This window comes from Macrosteles quadrilineatus, unplaced genomic scaffold, assembly GCF_028750875.1.
Source record: "Macrosteles quadrilineatus isolate MER2022 unplaced genomic scaffold, UCM_ALF_1.0 Scaffold_1__1_contigs__length_201487025, whole genome shotgun sequence".
Classification (NCBI taxonomy): domain Eukaryota; kingdom Metazoa; phylum Arthropoda; class Insecta; order Hemiptera; family Cicadellidae; genus Macrosteles; species Macrosteles quadrilineatus.
This window is the reverse complement of record NW_026542594.1, coordinates 107,018,258-107,038,358: the sequence shown is the minus strand read 5'-3', so window position 1 is coordinate 107,038,358 and position 20,101 is coordinate 107,018,258. Positions and strand designations below refer to the sequence as shown.

At 39.0% G+C, this 20,101-nt stretch overlaps 1 protein-coding gene across 5 annotated transcripts in view; it reads right to left on the bottom strand.

Annotated features, from left to right (window-relative positions):
* Positions 1-6,730: 6,730 nt before the first annotated feature.
* Positions 6,731-20,101, bottom strand: part of LOC128982783 (tRNA N6-adenosine threonylcarbamoyltransferase, mitochondrial-like) — a 151,161-nt gene continuing 137,790 nt past the window's right edge. For all 5 annotated transcript variants that reach the window (XM_054401788.1, XM_054401796.1, XM_054401768.1 and 2 more), the window contains 3 exons: positions 17,550-17,704; positions 11,671-11,879; positions 6,731-6,879 (listed from right to left, as the gene is read on the bottom strand). In XM_054401788.1, coding sequence (XP_054257763.1) covers positions 6,759-6,879; positions 11,671-11,879; positions 17,550-17,704 — 485 coding nt within the window. In that variant the 3' untranslated portion in view covers positions 6,731-6,758. The remainder of the gene's footprint in view (positions 6,880-11,670; positions 11,880-17,549; positions 17,705-20,101) is intronic.

Genomic DNA, 20,101 nt, shown 5'->3' with positions numbered 1-20,101 from the left:
ATTATAAAGTTTAAAAAATGTGTAAAGAATTATTGAGCGAAGCTCTTATACGTTGACTTTTATGCATTTCGTAATACGCAAACTCCTCCTAGACGGCTGAATCAATCGTTTTCAAATTTTGGATGGTGATAAAGACCATATCGGTGAGTGCCAACATCTATACGGCGTTAAAAATAACTCTCAGGAATCCGCCCCACTGGGTCTCAAAGTTTCAATGTAATCCTTATGGAAGCAGTATTTGACACATAAACAAAGACATATGATCAGCTGTTGACTTTTGAATGCAGTAGATAAAGAAATAGCTGATAGCATTATTCCACAGGTATTAGAACAGAAACGGTATGAATCATAAATATAATCAAACTACGACACTAGCTTGAGGTCCGTGACGTAGGAAGTGCTAAAGGAAGTACTAAAGGTGAGCAGTCTGGAGTGTGGAAACTGTTTATGACGATTAGATTTAGGTATCTGCATCCCAAAAACTATAAGGGAAGGGAGGAAAACGGGTCCGCGACGTAGGAAGTGATGAAGGAAGTAGTCAAGGCGAGCTGTCCGGAGTGTGGGATCTGCTTATGACCATTGTATTAAGGTATTTGCAATCCTATGATGCTATGGGAAGGGAGGAAAACAGGTCCGTGACGTTGGAAGTGGTGAAGGAAGTAGTAAAGACGAGCAGTCCGGAGAGTGGGAACTGTTTATGACCATTATATTAAGGTATTTGCAATCCTATGATGCTATGGGAAGAGAGGAAAACAGATCCGCGACGTAGGATGTGGTGAAGGAAGTAGTAAAGGCGAGATGTCCGGAGTGTGGGAACTGTTTATGACAATTAGATTAAGGTATCTGCAATCATAAAATTCTATGGGAAGGGAGGATAACGGGTCCGCGACGTAGGAAGTGATGAAGGAAGTAGTCAAGGCGAGCTGTCTGGAGTGTGGGAACTGTTTATGACGATTAGATTAAGGTGTCTGCTATCATAAAATGCTATGGAAAGGGAGGGAAACAGGTCCGTGGCGTAAGAAGTGACAAAGAAAGTAGTAAAGGCGAGCAGTCTGGAGTTTGGGAACTGTTTATGACGATTAGATTAAGGTATCTGCAATCATAAAATGCTATGGGAAGGGAGGTAAACAGGTCCGTGACGTAGGAAGTGGTGAAGGAAGTAGTACATGCGAGCAGTACGGAGTGTGGGAACTGTTTATGACCATTAGATTAAGGTATTTGCAATCCTATGATGCTACGGGAAGGGAGGGAAACAGGTCCGCGACGTAGAAAGTGGTGAAGGAAGTCGTCAAGGCGAGCTGTCCGGAGTGTGGGAACTGTTTATGACGATTAGAATAAGGTATCTACAAACATAAAATGCTATGGGAAGGGAGGAAAACGGGTCCGCGACGTAGGAAGTGATGAAGGAAGTAGTCATGGCGAGCTGTCCGGAGTGTGAGAACTGTTTTTGACGATTAGATTAGGGTATCTGCAATCATAAAATGCTATGGAAAGGGAGGGAAACAGGTCCGTGGCGTAAGAAGTGGCGATGGAAGTAGTAAAGGCGAGCAGTCCGGAGTGTTGGAACTGTTTATGACGATTAGATTAATGTATCTGCAATCATAAAATGCTATGGGAAGGGAGGTAAACAGGTCCGTGACGTAGGAAGTGATGAAGAAAGTAGTAAATGCGAGCAGTCCGGAGTGTAGGAACTGTTTATGACGATTAAATTAAGGTATCTGCAATCATAAAATGCTATAGGAAGGGAGGAAAACGGGTCCGCGACGTAGGAAGTGATGAAGGAAGTAGTCAAAGCGAGCTGTCCGTGGTATGGGAACTGTTTATGACGATTAGATTAAGGTATCTGCAATTATAAAATGCTGTGGGAAGGGAGGAAAACAGGTCCACGATGTTGGAAGTGATGAAGGAAGTAGTCAAGGCAAGCTGTCCGGAGTGTGGGAACTGTTTATGACGATTAGATTTAGGTATCTGCATCCCAAAAACTATGAGGGAAGGGAGGAAAACGGGTCCGCGACGTAGGAAGTGATGAAGGAAGTAGTCAAGGCGAGCTGTCCGGAGTGTGGGATCTGCTTATGACCATTGTATTAAGGTATTTGCAATCCTATGATGCTATGGGAAGGGAGGAAAACAGGTCCGTGACGTTGGAAGTGGTGAAGGAAGTAGTAAAGACGAGCAGTCCGGAGAGTGGGAAATGTTTATGACCATTATATTAAGGTATTTGCAATCCTATGATGCTATGGGAAGAGAGGAAAACAGATCCGCGACGTAGGATGTGGTGAAGGAAGTAGTAAAGGCGAGCTGTCCGGAGTGTGGGAACTGTTTATGACAATTAGATTAAGGTATCTGCAATCATAAAATTCTATGGGAAGGGAGGATAACGGGTCCGCGACGTAGGATGTGATGAAGGAAGTAGTCAAGGCGAGCTGTCTGGAGTGTGGGAACTGTTTATGACGATTAGATTAAGGTGTCTGCTATCATAAAATGCTATGGAAAGGGAGGGAAACAGGTCCGTGGCGTAAGAAGTGACAAAGAAAGTAGTAAAGGCGAGCAGTCTGGAGTTTGGGAACTGTTTATGACGATTAGATTAAGGTATCTGCAATCATAAAATGCTATGGGAAGGGAGGTAAACAGGTCCGTGACGTAGGAAGTGGTGAAGGAAGTAGTACATGCGAGCAGTACGGAGTGTGGGAACTGTTTATGACCATTAGATTAAGGTATTTGCAATCCTATGATGCTACGGGAAGGGAGGGAAACAGGTCCGCGACGTAGAAAGTGGTGAAGGAAGTAGTCAAGGCGAGCTGTCCGGAGTGTGGGAACTGTTTATGACGATTAGAATAAGGTATCTACAATCATAAAATGCTATGGGAAGGGAGGAAAACGGGTCCGCGACGTAGGAAGTGATGAAGGAAGTAGTCATGGCGAGCTGTCCGGAGTGTGAGAACTGTTTTTGACGATTAGATTAGGGTATCTGCAATCATAAAATGCTATGGAAAGGGAGTGAAACAGGTCCGTGGCGTAAGAAGTGGCGATGGAAGTAGTAAAGGCGAGCAGTCCGGAGTGTTGGAACTGTTTATGACGATTAGATTAATGTATCTGCAATCATAAAATGCTATGGGAAGGGAGGTAAACAGGTCCGTGACGTAGGAAGTGATGAAGGAAGTAGTAAATGCGAGCAGTCCGGAGTGTAGGAACTGTTTATGACGATTAAATTAAGGTATCTGCAATCATAAAATGCTATAGGAAGGGAGGAAAACGGGTCCGCGACGTAGGAAGTGATGAAGGAAGTAGTCAAAGCGAGCTGTCCGGGGTGTGGGAACTGTTTATGACGATTAGATTAAGGTATCTGCAATTATAAAATGCTGTGGGAAGGGAGGAAAACAGGTCCACGATGTTGGAAGTGATGAAGGAAGTAGTCAAGGCAAGCTGTCCGGAGTGTGGGAACTGTTTATGACGATTAGATCAAGGTATCTGCAATCCTAATATGCTATGGGAAGGGAGGTAAACAGGTCCGTGACGTACGAAGTGGTGAAGGAAGTAGTCAAGGTGAGCTGTCCGGACTATTAGTGGGATCTGTTTATGACTATTAGATTAAGGTATTTACAATCTTAAAATTTTATGGGAAGAGAGGGAAACATGTCCGCGACGCAAGAAGAGGTGAAGGAAGTTGTAAGGTGAGCAGTGTGGAGTGTGGGAACTGGAAACCGTTTGTAGCGGTTAGATTAATGTATCTGCAATGATGAAATGCTATGAGAAGGGATGGAAGCATCCCCACGGCATAGAAAATGTCGAAAGAAGTAGTAAAGGCTAGCAGTGCGGAGTGTGGGGAATGTTTGTGGCAATTAGATTAATGTATCTAAAATACTAAATTGCTATGGAAAGTGATGAAAACGGGGTAGCGGATTTTTATCCCCCTGGAATTTTACCCCCTGGGCAAACGTGACGTCACAAACCAGGGGGTAAAATTCCGGCCGCGAACTTTTGAGTTTCGCGACAACAGCTCGATGGATTAAACGCGGAATTAAACATATATTTTCACGGTTGTGAGTTTAATCAGAACACATCAAATTATAAAAACCTAGAATGTACGGCCCGGATTTTTACCCCCTGGAATTTTACCCCCGGAATTTTACCCCCCGGATTTTTACCCCCGGAATTTTACCCCCGGAATTTTACCCCCCGGAATTTTACCCCCCGGAATTTTACCCCCTAGCCAGATATAAATTAGTGAGAATGATTAATTATCGTCATTCAGTTTTAGTTTAATGGTAAACATTTTATTATTAAGTAGCCTATCTTAATTTATATGTAACATTAACTAATCGAACAGGGTTTGAATATTAATTTTGAGATTCGAGTGTCAGGATTCAATCTTTGAAGCCAACTGTTGGTTAATATGATCAAAATAAAACAGCGAATTCTGTTTACTTAGTTGAGATTACAAAATAAATAAATAAAGATAGGCTACTAAATAATGAAATGTTTACAATTAATTAAAAACAGAAATAAGATAATCAATCATTCAATTTGTAAAATCAGCCAGGGGGTAAAATTCCGGGGGGTAAAATTCCGGGGGTAAAATTCCGGGGGGTAAAATTCCGGGGGTAAAAATCCGGCTCGTACATCTTCAGTTGCCTAAACGCTAGTTATATGGACAGGGGGTAAAATTCCGGTTTTTATCGCTAATCTAATTAATCACGCTCTGACTATTTTCATTAGACTTCCAAATCCGCGGGGGTAAAATTCCGGCCGCGAACAAACTTTTGGCCACTCAGGTTACTACGTCATAGTGACGTCAGCTTTGCCCAGGGGGTAAAATTCCAGGGGGATAAAATTCCGGCGACCCATGAAAACAGGTCCACGATGTAGGAAATGGCTTAGAAAGTATGAGTAGTAAAGTATGAGCATAGTGTGAAAGCCGTCTATGGCAGTTAGATTGATGTATCTTTAATCCAAAAATGCTATGAGAAGGGAAGGAAACAAGTCTATGACGTAGGAAATGGTGAAGGAAGTAGTAAGGCTTGCAGTGCAGAGTGTGGAAACTGTCTTTGGCAATTACATTAATGTATCTGCAATCCTAACATGCTATGGGAAGAGAGGGAAATAAGTCCACGACGTAGGGGGTGGTGAAGGAAGCAGTAAAGGTGAGCGTGTTGAGTGTGGGAATTGATTAATGTATCTGCAATACTAAAACACTATGGGAAGAGACTGTAGACTGTAGGTTAAAATAATTACGAAGCACGAATCGATACATGCAATCCTACTAATATTATAAATGAGAAAGTTTGGATGTATAAATGTATGTTTGTGACAAGTAAACGCGAAAAATACTGGTCGGATTGGGCTGAAATTTGGTACGATGATAGCTCATATTCCCGATTAACATATAGACGCAATCTTATCTCAAAAGTCCTTTTGGGCTCCGCCCCAGTGTCATTGGAATTTCCCATGTTAACCTTATAAGTATAATATTTAAAAGGAATAAAATAATTTTGTCAGCTGTTTCAACTATCCAAGTTGGTTCTATGATATTGAATAGCAATAAAAAGTTAAAAGGTTTACCAACAGGGTGCAGTACTATTATTTTTTTACATTTATGACTACATCTATTATATCCTATAAAGGCCATAAAGGTAAAATTTTGTTTTTAAAAGGCTTGTGTGTAACTATTTTATCAACAGATGTAAAGACCAAAATGTTTCTAGTATTTCGTGTTCTCTTCCCGTTGCAAAGCACGGGTACAACAGCTAGTCGTTTATAATAGCAATTTACAACTGAGTTGACAACAGCTGATTTTTACTCCATAGAGGATAAAAACTATTTTTACTTCCTAAAGAGTAAAAATGCTACTTTAGACCCGCAACGCATGCATTAAAACGACTGGTATTTCTGCAGTATGACCAAAACAATATAATATAAACCATTGATGACTCCGCTCAATTTTGTGGATGCCTCTACGAACGCCACCTAGTTTAATTTCAAGACCACTGTATTCGTTGGAAGAATTTTAGTATGTTTAGTTTTTAATGTAGTCTTATGAAAATATTTTTGACCCAATTCTATGTACTAATTTCATGTACAATTACAAAATAAAGGATTGAATTTAATGTATATTAAATATACAAGCAGTATCCATATCTAGTGCAATATTTATTGTCACGGCTGCCTAGCAACTATTTGTTATTTTTTGCTGATTCCTCTAAATACTTCTACACATAATCTTAAATTTGTTAGTTGTGTTGACTGTTAGATGAATTGAACTCAATAGTGTAGATTTATTGTGTTAAAATGGTGAACATACCAGAATAGTGTGGTGAAAAATAGCGTTCATACCACCGGCCAAAAGGTACGCATTTTGCAGCTCTAGATCGTGTAAAGTTCTCGACTTCGTTTCGAGCCGGCAAAACCTCATTTTTGGCCCTAGGTACAAAATACAATTTTATTATTTTTTTGTCCTAGGACGCTAGACACGAGCCCGGGATTGTTTTTCCACATTACTTCAGGGTAGACCTGGGGGTTGTGGCATTATCACTTAGATAAAATCCATTGGTGACTTGGTGGGATTTGAACCCGGGACCTCAGGGACTGGAGTCCCGCGATCTAACCACTACACCAGCTCGCTCCCCTGTAACTTTTAACAATCTAGAGCTGCAAAATACATAACTTTTGGCCGGTGGTACAGATGATATAGTAGGTCTTAATAATTCAAAAATACATACAATATAATATTAATAGAGATGTATTTATCACAGCTATTAAGACTATAAGGTTGTAACATTTTTATTGACACTTTCTGCTTGTAGTAGGTCATACCACTGAACCCATTTGCATTTTATTGCACTTTCTGCAACATCTTGAGTCAAGTCCTCCCCAAGAGGACACCTGAAAGCAAATAAAGTTCTTCATTTCATTCTTCATGGTACAACAAGAACTAAGACTTTACAAAATGCTGCAGTAAAACCAGGGGCGGCTCCAGCACATTCTCGGAGGGGGCCATTGCCTGGAATTTTGGGTTGTAGAGGTTGTAGGATACTTAACCCCCCCCCCCCCCTTTCGAACAAGTGCTGTATTTAGGGTACTAGCAAACCAATGCCAAATGAACCCAAGTTGCCCCCGCCCTTTAGGTGGAACTTTCTCGCGATCGCGACAAAATCTTTAACATCTACAGCAATCGAGGAGACGCCGTCATCGTCACCCTTGGTCGCAGAGAAATCGTGAACATATCTCGCGATCAAGGGGACATCATCATTATCACCCGTAATCCTGGGGAAATTGTGAACATCTCCAGCAATCAAGGAGACATCATCATCGTCGGGATTGCAGACAAATCCTGAACATCTCTTGCGATAAAGGGGACATCATTGTTGTCACCCACAATCGCGGGAAAATCGTGAACATCTCCTCAATCAAGGGAACATCAGAATCGTCACGAGCAATCGCGGTGTTTTTTAGGGGTGGGCGAGTAGTGATTTTTCAATTCGAGTCGAGTATTTGAGTAAAAACTCGAGTATCGAGTCGAGTCAAGTAGTTGCGCGTTAAGTAGGCCTAGGCCCTGGGTTTAAGCTGCGGTAGTAATTTTAGCATCTTGCTATTCACAACTTAAAAATGCTAAGTTTACATTGTTTTGCAGGCTAGGCCTATGGCAAATTTTCTACAAATAAAATTGAAAGATGTAGGCCTAATGTTCAAACAAATGTAATATTAGCCTACTGGAATTTTTTGTTTTAAATGCTTAAGTTATTGAATAATATTTTTTCTTTTCTACAGTTAACTTAGTTTTTATCTTTGCAGAGAGTTTGCAGCATTTTGCTGAAACAAATTTCATCCTAGCCTAAACCCTGCCTAGGCCTAAATAGGTAGTTTAAGTACTTATACCAAATTTTCTAAGTTATATGGTTACTAATTATTAGTACCTCCTACCTTAGGCCTAATAAAAAATTTGGCCTAGACTACTTGTTGACTGCAGCATTAAATTATTTAGGCCTAGGCCTACACATCACTTGTTATTGTGTGTTTTATTTTTTCTTGCCCTTAATTCCTCCTCACTATCATGATAATCAACCTAACTAACTAACTTAATAAGGTAACTTTAAGAATAATTTCAATTCAAATAAGAAACAGAATTTATTAAAATAAATTTATTTATAAAACAAAACTAATATCAAACTACATATTGTATCACAAGTTAAAAACATCAATATGCAATTAGGTATTTTAAAATAATCACTTAGATAAGCACTTCATCTGTTGTTTGAAGGTTATGGGTACTAGGGCTATCCTCTTCACTCATTACATTTATAAAAATGATCAAGTCACTCGTCTCTGACAGACTGAAAATATCAAACAAAAACATAGTAGGCCTATTATCTCGAAATAAAATCCCACATTAAGCACTTAACTTAAAATAAAACACATTTCACTGTAGCCCGGTATACTCGACGTTCTGTACCCACGAGCACCTCAGCTTCCACATGCACAGGATAACAGCTATTTGTGTAATAGCTTCACTGTATATCTTTAATTGGACCTGTTTAGATAGTTGTTTCGTTTCAACAGTTGCAGTTTGCAGTTGCGAACTGTGCATTGTGATTTTAAGGTGTTTATTCTTTACTGTTTGTTTATTTTTGACTTGAGCTGCTTGAAAAGGTGTTTCATGATTATGAAAATTAAAGTGTTGTGAGTGAGCTGAAGCTGATTATTTGTTATTAGGTATTAACAATTAAATATTTTGCGTGCATGAATTATTTATGAAGTTTTAAATGTTCACTTAACCTATCTTTTTCGGATTCCTCAAGAAAGAGTGATTGTTAATGTTAGGTTGATTTGTGTTTGTGTGTGAATTGTTACATTGGAGTTTTGCTAGTGGTAGGTCTAGGTTTATTTTGATTAAGTTAGTTGGGCCTTTCAGTGGAGTTTAGGTCTAAGTTATTGCCTTTGAAAAAGTTAAATTAATAACGTATCTATTAATAAGAGTATGCCTAAGTTAAGTTTACCTTAAAGGCTAACTTAGACCTACAACTACCAAAACTGCAATCTAACAAATTCACACACAAACAAACACCTAACCTAACCTAACAATCACTCTCTCTTGAGGAATCCGAAAAATATAGGTTAAGTAAACATTTAAATCTTCATAATTAATTCATGCACGCAAAACATTTAGGCTAATTGTCAATACCTAATAACAAATCAGCTTCAGCACACTCACAAAACGTTAATTTTCATAATCATAAAACACCTTTTCAAGCAGATCAAGTCAAAAGTAAACAAACAGTAAAGATTAAAGAATAAACACCTTTTCAAAATCACAATGCACAGTTCGCAACTGTAACTGTTGAAAAAAACAACTATCTAAACAGAAACAGGTCCAATAAAGATATACGGTGAAGCTATTACACAAATACCTGTTATCCCAGGAACTATTCGAAAGCCTTCTGTGCTTGTGGAAGCTGAGGTGCTCGTGGGTACAGAACGTCGAGTGCCCGGTATAGCCTATTTGGCCTTTCTTTATAAACTCACATTTTCTAGGTTAAGTTACAATTCAAACTGTCGTCATGTTTCTGCCACCAGATTGAAAATTGCACAATCAAAATCACAAACAGAATATGTTTATTTTACTTTCTATTAAACTTCCACTAACAAAATCAATTTTATTATATGTTACAAATTCACTTCAAAGTAAAAACATTCAAAACTGACATTGACATAACTTCAATCACTCCAATCCATTGTTTTGTTGTAACTGTAACGCCAGCTGTCACCATATCTGCTCTCTCTCTCTCTAGTCAGTCTGCTCATTCTGCTTCTGCTTTGTTTTCCCATCAAACAGCTGTTTTGCAGGGCTGACGTTGCCATATTTATCATTACACCATTATGGCGAATGTCGGTAAAATTATCATAAAATTGCTATAGCTTTTATTTCGTAAAAAATTTAATGGTTTGACTAATTTTAATCAGGATCTAAACTGATTAGAAAATAAATTATACTTATAGTTTGTTTACGCCAATACCACAGTTGTAAAAGTAGGTTACTATTTATTTAGTTTTGATATAAGTTAAAAGTACAACAATTATCGTCCATCTGGCAACACTGAGTTTAAAGTGGAACTGATCTTTTCTTTCTGCCAAGACCCAATGAGATAGCGTCATTCAGATGCATCGATGTTCCTTGCAGTAACTTATCGGTTTGTAAAACCTGTAAAACTAAACACCAATACCGATTTATGTGAAAAAATATTATGCTACAACAGGTTATTTTTATTTGTTGTATTTCTATATTTTGGTATAAAATATTTTGTTATTTCTATATTTTGGTATAAAATATTTTTATGGCAGTTCAAACTAAATCTGATACTCTACTTTATAATGTCTTCAAGAATCGTCTGCCATTGTTATACTAGTCACGAGACTCCCTTGTTGACTATCGACTATTGCAATTCGATAGATTCATTCAATGCTTTATTTCAACTTACTGTATCGTTATCGAGACGTATTGTTGACTGTTGTACGAAAGTGAAAGTCTGTTAGTAGTCCTCTTGCTAGCTCTGCCAAATGACGATGCGTGTTTGTTGAACATTTGGTTTACGCTGGTCTAACCTATATGAGGTTAGATAGTTGTTTTTTATAGGAATGGGGATTAAATAAGGCATCAACACAAAACAAAATATAATTTATCAAATATGGGTGTAGAAAATCGTGAAGTGGCACTATTTATAACTACTCGACTCGAATTTTCGAGTAGTAATTACTACTCGACTCGAGGTCGAGTATTTGAAAAAACTCGAGTAATTACTCGAAGGTCGAGTACTCGCCCACCCCTAGCGTTTTTAACAAAACCGCTGCAGTCCTAGAACACGGCCTAGTCATAAATCCAACACTGCCTCCAACCACTCATAACTAAAAATATTCATAATTAAAAAACATTGCAGACTTTCAGTATTTAATTGTAATATAAAGTTAACAACAAACTAACATAAGCTTTGTGCAATCACATTTTTAAGGTTAGTATCAGTAACTGATCCTGATCAAAATCAGATCTCGATATCAGTAACCTCACTACCCACAGTCAAGCGTCGATTATCAGTAGCCCGGTCATGCGAAACGTGGCCGAAAAAGTCAATTGTGGGTGTTGACGAGATAGCAAGAGACGACCAGCGGTGACACCGAGATCACAAAATATGGTCACGGATGTTGCCCGATTGCAGAAGACAATCAAAACTAATAAAAAACACATGTGCACATGAAAAATGCAATGTTATCTTGGCTACATACATAAAAAAAGTGTCTATTTTTAAAAATAAATTACGGGACGGGTGTATCTGTGAAAGCAGTTTGGCAATATAATATTTACAGCAAATTATATTGTTTTCAAGTATTGTAATTTGTAATTATTAATATGTAAATAAAATAAACTTATTGGTATCAGAATTTTGAGCCAATCGTGATACTGAAAAATTGGGAATTTTGGCAGGATTTGGAAGACTATGTCCCCCCTGGAGCTGCCACTGAGTAAAACTAAAAATAAATTTGCAACTAATCATTCAGTGATAAGCAGACGGAAAAGAATGTATAACAGAGAGAATTGTAGTGCATTAAGTTCACAGATTAACACTCGCTAAAACATTTATACACTTATTGACAGAAATAAGACAAAGGTCTCACTCAAACACTTACTTGGCCTCAATGTCAAGTGCATCCAGCTGGTCATGTTGGTAGATTCCCTGGCCAACTCGCCAGCGCTCCACACCATTCCATGCGATCATTATACCATTGTCTGTGCACAGATGAGGTGGGGGAACCTTAACATCATAGTCCAGCTCTCTACACAACATCCCGACTGCTCTTTGTATGTACTTGTTGCAAGCCACTCCTCCTGATATCACCTACAAAGTACACATGTCACATCATAGTCAGATAAAAAAGAAGATATTAAAGGGACAAAAATAGATAACTGGTCCAATTCTAAGTAATGTTTGAAACACTTATTGATGGTTCAATCAAACCTTAACCTACAGTCGGGACCATGTAAGTTTGCAGTTGAGGGAAGAGCCTATTTACCATATGGTTTTGAATGAACCAATGAGAACCGTGCAGTGTTGCCAAATCTAATAATACCAGCTGATTTGAAAATATTGCTTAGTATATTTTAATTACCTAGTGTTGTCAACGGGCGATGTGGCAACGTCGCACTAGCCTTGTCTTGTGATTGGCTGCCACCAACTGCAAACTTACGTGGTCCTGACTATAGCTGTTTTTTTATTTTGGGTTTTCAGTGAATATCCGTGTAGGGAATAAATAATTATTACCGTGAGTCTTATGGTAGGAACTAGACCCGAGACTGAGTTTTTTGTTTTGTTTTGTTCTGTGTGAGTTTTCTCATCCTACCCTGGAGACCAATCAATATTTACTTTTGAAAACCCCACCTCAGAACTTTGTACCTTCATGGGGCGTAGACCCAAGGGAACTCAGGGAAGTGAATAGGCCTAAGACATTCATAGATATATGGGCCATCATTTTTCTCAGTTTTGGCTATATCCGTTGAGTATTTTCATTTTAGTCATGACAGCTGCCCAGACAGACATACAAACAGACACCACCTCATTTTTATAATAGTACAGATATTTAGGAAATTTAAGGCCGTACAAAATTACAGGTTGGAGTCTTTTAAATATCACTTTCTTTATCTAAAAGTATTAACTTTACCATCCATGTCCATTCTTTGTAATTTAATTTGTATAAAAAAACAATTCATCAATGATTTCTCTTGTTCCTCAATACTCATACAGCACTAAAACATAAGACCAACCTTCTTTTCCTTCAAATCAAATTATTTTTACATTTCAACTGCAACCAGTACAGTTTTTTTTTTTTTTTTAATGAACTACATTATTGTACTGTCTTAAAACAGATATATTAATTTAAATAGTTTTCAGCTGACTTAATTGTTTGTTTGTTTTTGTTTTTGTGTTGTTCATGATTTTGAAATGGAAGTAAAAACTATGTAACATAATGTTAGTTTCATTTATATATTAAAAACTGTTCAATGGCGACGAGGATGAGGAGGAGGAAGGGTGAGAGACACCAGGAGCTAGTAGAAGAAGGTATATTAACACCCAGTCAACCTATTTTCTGTTCTAATTTTGTTAAATTTGATGAGGACAATGAGACATGGAGTTCATACATGGTAAGGCTAGACAACTTTTTTGACCTAAACGGAATCACGTCAGAATTAAAGAAAAATCAATATTTGATCAATTTGTTGACACCTAAAGTATTTCATGACCTGAGAATTAATCTGAGCCCATGTGACATTGAGGATAAAAGTTATGACGAAATATGTGAAGCTTTACAATTATTACTGGAACCTAAGGGAAGTATTATTGCAGAACAACATAAGTTCACTAAAAGAATCCAGAATCCGAGTGAATCTGTAGGCAGCTTCGCCAAAGATCTGAAAACCTTAGCCAGTAAATGTGATTTTAAATGTCCAAAATGTAATGCATCAACATCTGACGTTCATATGCGGCAACAGTTTATTTCGGGCATTCATGATGGAAAATTGCTGTCTAGATTAATTGAAATTCACGAAGATAAAACGTTTAACCAATGTCTTGAAATAGCAAGTAACTTTGAGCAAATCAAAAGTGAAACAACGAAAATCCAAGAATCAAATTTGCAATCAAAAGTTGGAGAACAATTTCAGATTCGAGGGAAGAAAAGCGCTGGATATTTGCAAGGAAAGGGTAGTAAAATATCATGTTTCAGGTGTGGGGGACACCATCACATAAGTGCGTGCGAAATTCCAGCAGACATTAAATGTTGGAATTGTGAGAGGAAAGGACATCTCAGCAAAGTTTGTCGGAGAAAGAAACAAAACATGCGACAAGCTGATGACGCTTCGACAGGAAATGAGTATGAAGAGGAAGGTGAGTGTCAAAATCCACCTTTTATGTCAATGTTATCCATTGTGGATAGAAAGAAGAAATGTACTAAATTGTCTAAGCTCTCGGATGATGCATATCAACCCGAAATGGTAAACAGGCCGGGAAAGATTATGTTAGACTGCACCATTGACGATAAGCGTAACTCTTTTGAGTTAGACACTGGTGCTGCGGTCAGTACTATACCGCTGCATCTGTTTAAGAAATTATTTCCAGGTAAGATTCTAAATAGAACAAGAATGCCGTTAAGAACCTATACAGGAGAAATAATTCGCCCGGTAGGGTTTGCGACTGTCGAAATTTGCTATGAAAATCAAATATCTGTGGGCAACTTGTATGTTATTCGGGGGAACGTAGACAGTATTTTTGGAAGGGAGTGGTTAAAGTTGTTCAAAATTGAGCTTCCTTCATTAAGCCAGGTATCAGAAGATCATACAGATCATAAAAAAGACCAGTTTATAGAGAATCTTAAGAGCGAATTTCCTAATGTTTTCTTACCAGGAGTGGGTAAAGTACCGAACTATGAAGCTCATTTGAGTTTGAAACCAAACTCTAAGCCGGTTTACCTGCCACCCCGCCCTGTTCCTTTTGCTTTAAGGGATAAAGTCAATGATGAAATTGACAGGTTAGAAAAGGAGGGAATTCTCTCAAAGTTGACCTACAGTCAATGGGGTACACCTATAGTACCGATAGTTAAACCAAACGGGGATATTCGGCTTTGTGCTGATTACAAAGTATCAGTTAATAAGAACTTGGAACCTGATCATTATCCAATTCCAACATTGGATGACATATTTGCGAGCATGAGTGGCTGTAAGTATTTTTCGACTATTGATATTTCTCAAGCGTATTTAAACATTCCCATGGACAACGAGAGTGCCAGAGTACAGGCCATTAGCACATATAAGGGTGTATATGCGGTCAATAGACTCATGTTCGGAATCAAAAATGCTCCAGCTGAGTGGCAAAGATTCATATCTCAAGCTCTAGACAACATTCCAGGTGTTACGGTGTTTTACGATGACATTAGAGTAGTGAGTAAAACGTTAGAGGAGCACAAAGATCGGCTAAAAGAAGTTTTCAGAAGGCTATCCAATAATAACTTGCGAGTCAATAGTAAGAAATGTAATTTATTTAAAGCTAAGATTGTGTATTTAGGGCATGAAATATCAGAAAAGGGTATTCACAAATGTAAAGACAAAGTGGAGGCGGTAGTAAATGCTCCCCGACCGACCAATAAAGATGAGCTTAAAAGTTGGTTGGGTCTCATTAACTATTATGGAAGGTTTGTCAATCACCTCTCAAGCTTGTTGCACCCTTTGTATGAACTGACCAGAGGTGGTAGAAAGTTTACCTGGACCTCAGAATGTGAGAAATCTTGGCTTCAAACAAAAAAGGAAATTGCTTCAGATAGAGTTTTAGTTCCATATGACCCTAATTTACCAATTATTCTATCAGTTGATGCTAGTCCAGTAGGGCTTGGAGCTACTCTTTCACACGCTCTCCTGGATGGATCGGAAAGACCAATATGTTTCGCTTCTCGCACTCTTACGCTCACGGAAAGGTCGTATTCTCAAATCGATAAAGAAGCTACAGCAATCTTTTGGGGTGTAAATAAGTTTTTTCAATATGTGTTTTCCAAAAGGTTTATTTTAAGAACAGATAATAAACCGCTTGTTTCTATCTTCAACCCCGCAAAGGAATTACCACGAATGACTGCACAAAGACTTCTAAGGTATGCCATATTCCTGCAAGGTTTTGACTACGAGGTTCAACATATAACTTCTGAGGAGAATGTCTCGTCTGATGCCCTTTCGAGAGCACCGATAAAAGGAAAAGAGGATGAAAATTTCATGGATGACATAAACAGAGCGTGTTTATACCAAATTAGGCAATTCAATGATGTATTGCCTGTGAAGCTGGACGAAATTCAAGAGGAAACTCAGAAGGAGATTGTAATGAAAGATATTTACGATTGCTTACTAAGAGGTAAACCATTGGGTCATAAGGAGTATAAAAAACACTTGGATGAATTGAGTATAGTGGACGGTTGTATAATGAGAGGCGATCGAGTTATTATACCACGCACTCTGAGAAAACGTGTTTTGAATGATCTACATTCGTCTCATACAGGAATTGTTAGGATGAAGGCCCTTGCAAGAAGTTATGTCTGGTGGCCAGACATGGATCTCGATATAGAACAATTTGTGAAACAGTGTACACCCTGCCAAAGAAATCAGAAGAATCCGGCTAAAGTGTGGCATCCATGGGAACCAGAAAATGCACCGTGGAAAAGAATACATGTTGATTTCTTAGGACCTGTATCAAATCAATACGTTTTACTGGTTGTAGATTCATTCTCTAAATGGTTAGAAGCCTGTCCCATGACACAAGCAACATCAAAGAAAACCATAGAGTTTTTGGAAGATATCTTTGCAAGATTCGGCCTACCTTATACATTGGTGAGTGACAATGCTTCGATATTTAAATCAGAAGAGTTTAGTAATTACTTAAAACATAATGGTATTATTCACAGAACCATTGCACCCTATAATTCGCAGAGCAATGGTCAAGCAGAACGCTATGTTCAAGAAGTGAAAAGGTACTTAAGAAAAGAAGTGGACACAAATGGAAACCTAAAAGAAAAACTTCTTATAGTTCTTTCATCTCACAGACGAACACCGACATCAACAACAAAAAGTCCGGCAGAGTTGATGTTTGGAAGAAAACTGCGGAATTCGTTAGATGTGTTGAGACCTTCATTAGAGTCAACGTTGAAACCTACCTTTCGCACAGCCCAACAAGGATGTACATCTTTCAAAGGAACCATAAGAGAATTCAAAGAAGGTGAACATGTTTTGGTAAGAGAAATGGTGAAAAATGGCAAAATTGTTTGGAGAAAAGGTGAAATAAAGAAAAGAATTGGAAGAGTGATGTACTCCGTAGTTGTTGATGACATGCTATGGAGACGGCACATAAATCAACTTCGGAAGATATAGAATCTACAGTATCCTTTGAATTATTTCATGGGGAAAAGTTTGTACTGTCTTAAAACAGATATATTAATTTAAATAGTTTTCAGCTGACTTAATTGTTTGTTTGTTTTTGTTTTTGTGTTGTTCATGATTTTGAAATGGAAGTAAAAACTATGTAACATAATGTTAGTTTCATTTATATATTAAAAACTGTTCAATTATTCTATAGGATATCTGTTGTAACAGAATAAAAAATTAAAAATTTTTGCCTTTATTTAAACAAAATGTGTTTCATAAAGCAGACGAATTCCCAAACAGTGACAAAACATAGTTAGATTTTCACTAAAAAATGTTATTTCCTTTTATAATAAGCTCTAGTTTATTCTTTTATTACAAGGCCTTTTAGATAAAGTTAAGTTAAATGCTTCAATTAACAGTCTAGCCTTATTAAGTCTAATGAATGTGAAATCATTAAGCAACTAGTCTGTATGATGGAACCTGTCTCTTGACCCTCCATTGACCTAGGAACTGGCCTATGGTTTAAGTGGTGCATCTCAGGTAGACATTCCATCATACAGACTTTAAGACTATGTAATAAATGTTCAACGGGTTATTTATAAATGTTTGCAAGTGTTACCAGAGTGCGTCGGTCCTCAGGGATGAGTTTTCGCAGCGCAATGTACTGCAGAGCTCGCTGCACTCTGTGGCAGATGTGAGTTGCGACACAATGCTGCAGACTGGCGCAAATATCATAGAGAACTGGCTGTGGTAACGTTTGTCCTCCGATGATGTCTGCACAACACAAAGAGTGATCAACCTTATATGGCTAGGGACTTTTGATTGATTAAACTAAATATATGTCTATTTTATCATGTTTTGCCCTCATCGGACACAAAAATCAGAATTCTAATAAAATGGGTTTTTAGTAAATTATATCCGTGTTGGGCCGAAGCAGAATGTTCCAACAGTAACTCCTGCTTGCCATAAAAGTAGGCTGCAAGGAGACAAAAGAAGTCTGATGACAGTACAAAACAACGGCAATGTACCCCAGGTGGGTCTGGACATTGTTCCTGAATCCAACCCTGTTCATTCGGGCAGCCCCTTGGATTCTGTGGGGGGGGGGGGGCAACCAGGCATTTTCTTCGGAAGCACTTGTGGCAGGCAACCAGGCCACAGTGCGGATTGATGCTACTGGTAGGTACGAGATGGAATGGGTTCGCCAGGGTGTTTAAAGAAGAAACAAAAAATCCTGAGATCTTCCCCTGATAATGCCAGGAGTTCTACCGGGCTCACGCCTCTTCAAACAGGAGTGACACTGGTAACTAGAACTCAAAAAGAAGATACGGGGAAGATACCACCGAAACCCTTTGGCCCAGCCAAAGTACAGGTGACATTTAATTCAATTCAATTCATATTCTCTTTATTCATTCACAGTACAAGTTTTTATACAATGAATAGCTGCAATAAATAGTGAAATCAATGAATAGTGGGTGCAATGAACATCTGCACCAAGCCCGTTTCGACAAGACGACAAAAAGTCAACGGGAAAGGACGTCTCAGTGGTTCCGAGGAGAGATGAAAGCAGTATCGGCCACCTGAGAACTCAAATTGACGATGCGAACGTAGCAGGGGGAGAACAGCTTGACCTTATCGCTAAAGCTGTAAGCAATATAGAGGCCAACCGAGCTGTTCAAGTCCGACCACAAAGGTCCTACAAGGGTAAAGGATAGCGTACGGACGATTGGTGATTATGTTTTCCGGCTACGGTGGATTCGGGAACTTTGGCTGGCGTCAACTGCGCCCGAGCGCAAGTGGGTTCGCCCATCTCCTGGTTCCCGTTTGGGTGACATTGGAGAAACTCTGTATAGCTAGACGGAACCCTTGACAACCCGCGGGCCAAATTCAAGGTCTCAGGAAGACACCCCCTCTCATGATACTCCCTGGCAGGAGCAGTGCTGCGCCAAGAGGAGAAAGAAGAAAAAAGAAAAGCAGGCTGCAAAAGAAGCCAAGAAGGTCAAGAAGAAGTAGCTTGTCTAAGCCTAAGCCCACATTGAGAAACAGAAAACTGATGCAATTCTTATACGTCCGACCACTGGAAAGTCGTATGCAGATTTTGCTGAAGGATATTCGGGAGGGGGTGAAACCGGAAGAGTCGGGGGCCGAAATCAACGAGATTTGGCAAACGCATTCCCTGGGAGTCCTCGTGGAGCTTGGAGCGAAGACCAAGAACAAAGAGGAGTTTAGCTCTGCTCTGAAGAAAGCAGTTGGAGAAAGTGGAACTGTCAGGAACCTAGAAACAAGATTCTCTCTGGAAATTAGGGATCTTGATAGTTTCACCCCCGAAAAAGACGTGAAGGAGACCATCAAAAGAGACCTTGGAGCTCAAGCGGGGGAGGTTAAAGTTTTTTTTTTTTTTAACAGCAGAGAGCTGAAGCTAGCGATAGTCTCACAGTCAGAACAAGTAGCAAATGAGCTCCTTAAAGTGGCATGGATAAAAGTAGGCTGGGTCAATGCCAGAATTCGCCGCAGAGTAGAAGTTACTAAATGTTTTAGGTGCTTTGGTTACGGACATCTCCAGGTGGACAGCAAAGGCCCAGACCGACGGTCAATGAATTTATGCCAACAAGAGCATGCCTTGTTTTTCGGCAGGCCCTCGCCAGTGCCACGGTCAATAATAAAAAACAATGAGAGCCCTCCAAGGAAATATTCACCACTGCAGGGTGGCGAACCTCCTGGCTCAGAGAGTCTTGGAATAAAAAGATCGACCTGCTTTGTAAGGTACCAAATTTTAAGGGGGGTAAAAACGTACTACGAATAAATGAACATCAGAACTTACCCGATTTTTAACCACAATAGCCTACTCCTAGGCCTATGTGTTGGCCATAGCTTGGGCTATGAGCCAAAGAACGTAGGCCTATTTTTATTCACAGTAAAGTACACAAACACATCCACAACTACATATTTATTCATAATAGCGCTTCGTTTCACATAATTAAGTTAAATCGGTCGATTTTACAGACATTTAACGCAGCCGACGACATAACCCCAAACTGGTGTTTATTTGTTGACAGACGACAGACGAAACTAGACCAGCTCAACAAGTGAATTTGCGATCAGCTGTTATCTAGTAGTACTAAAGTTCACCGCTTGAGCGTGTAAGCCTCGAGCGGGCAGGAACGAAGGATTTTA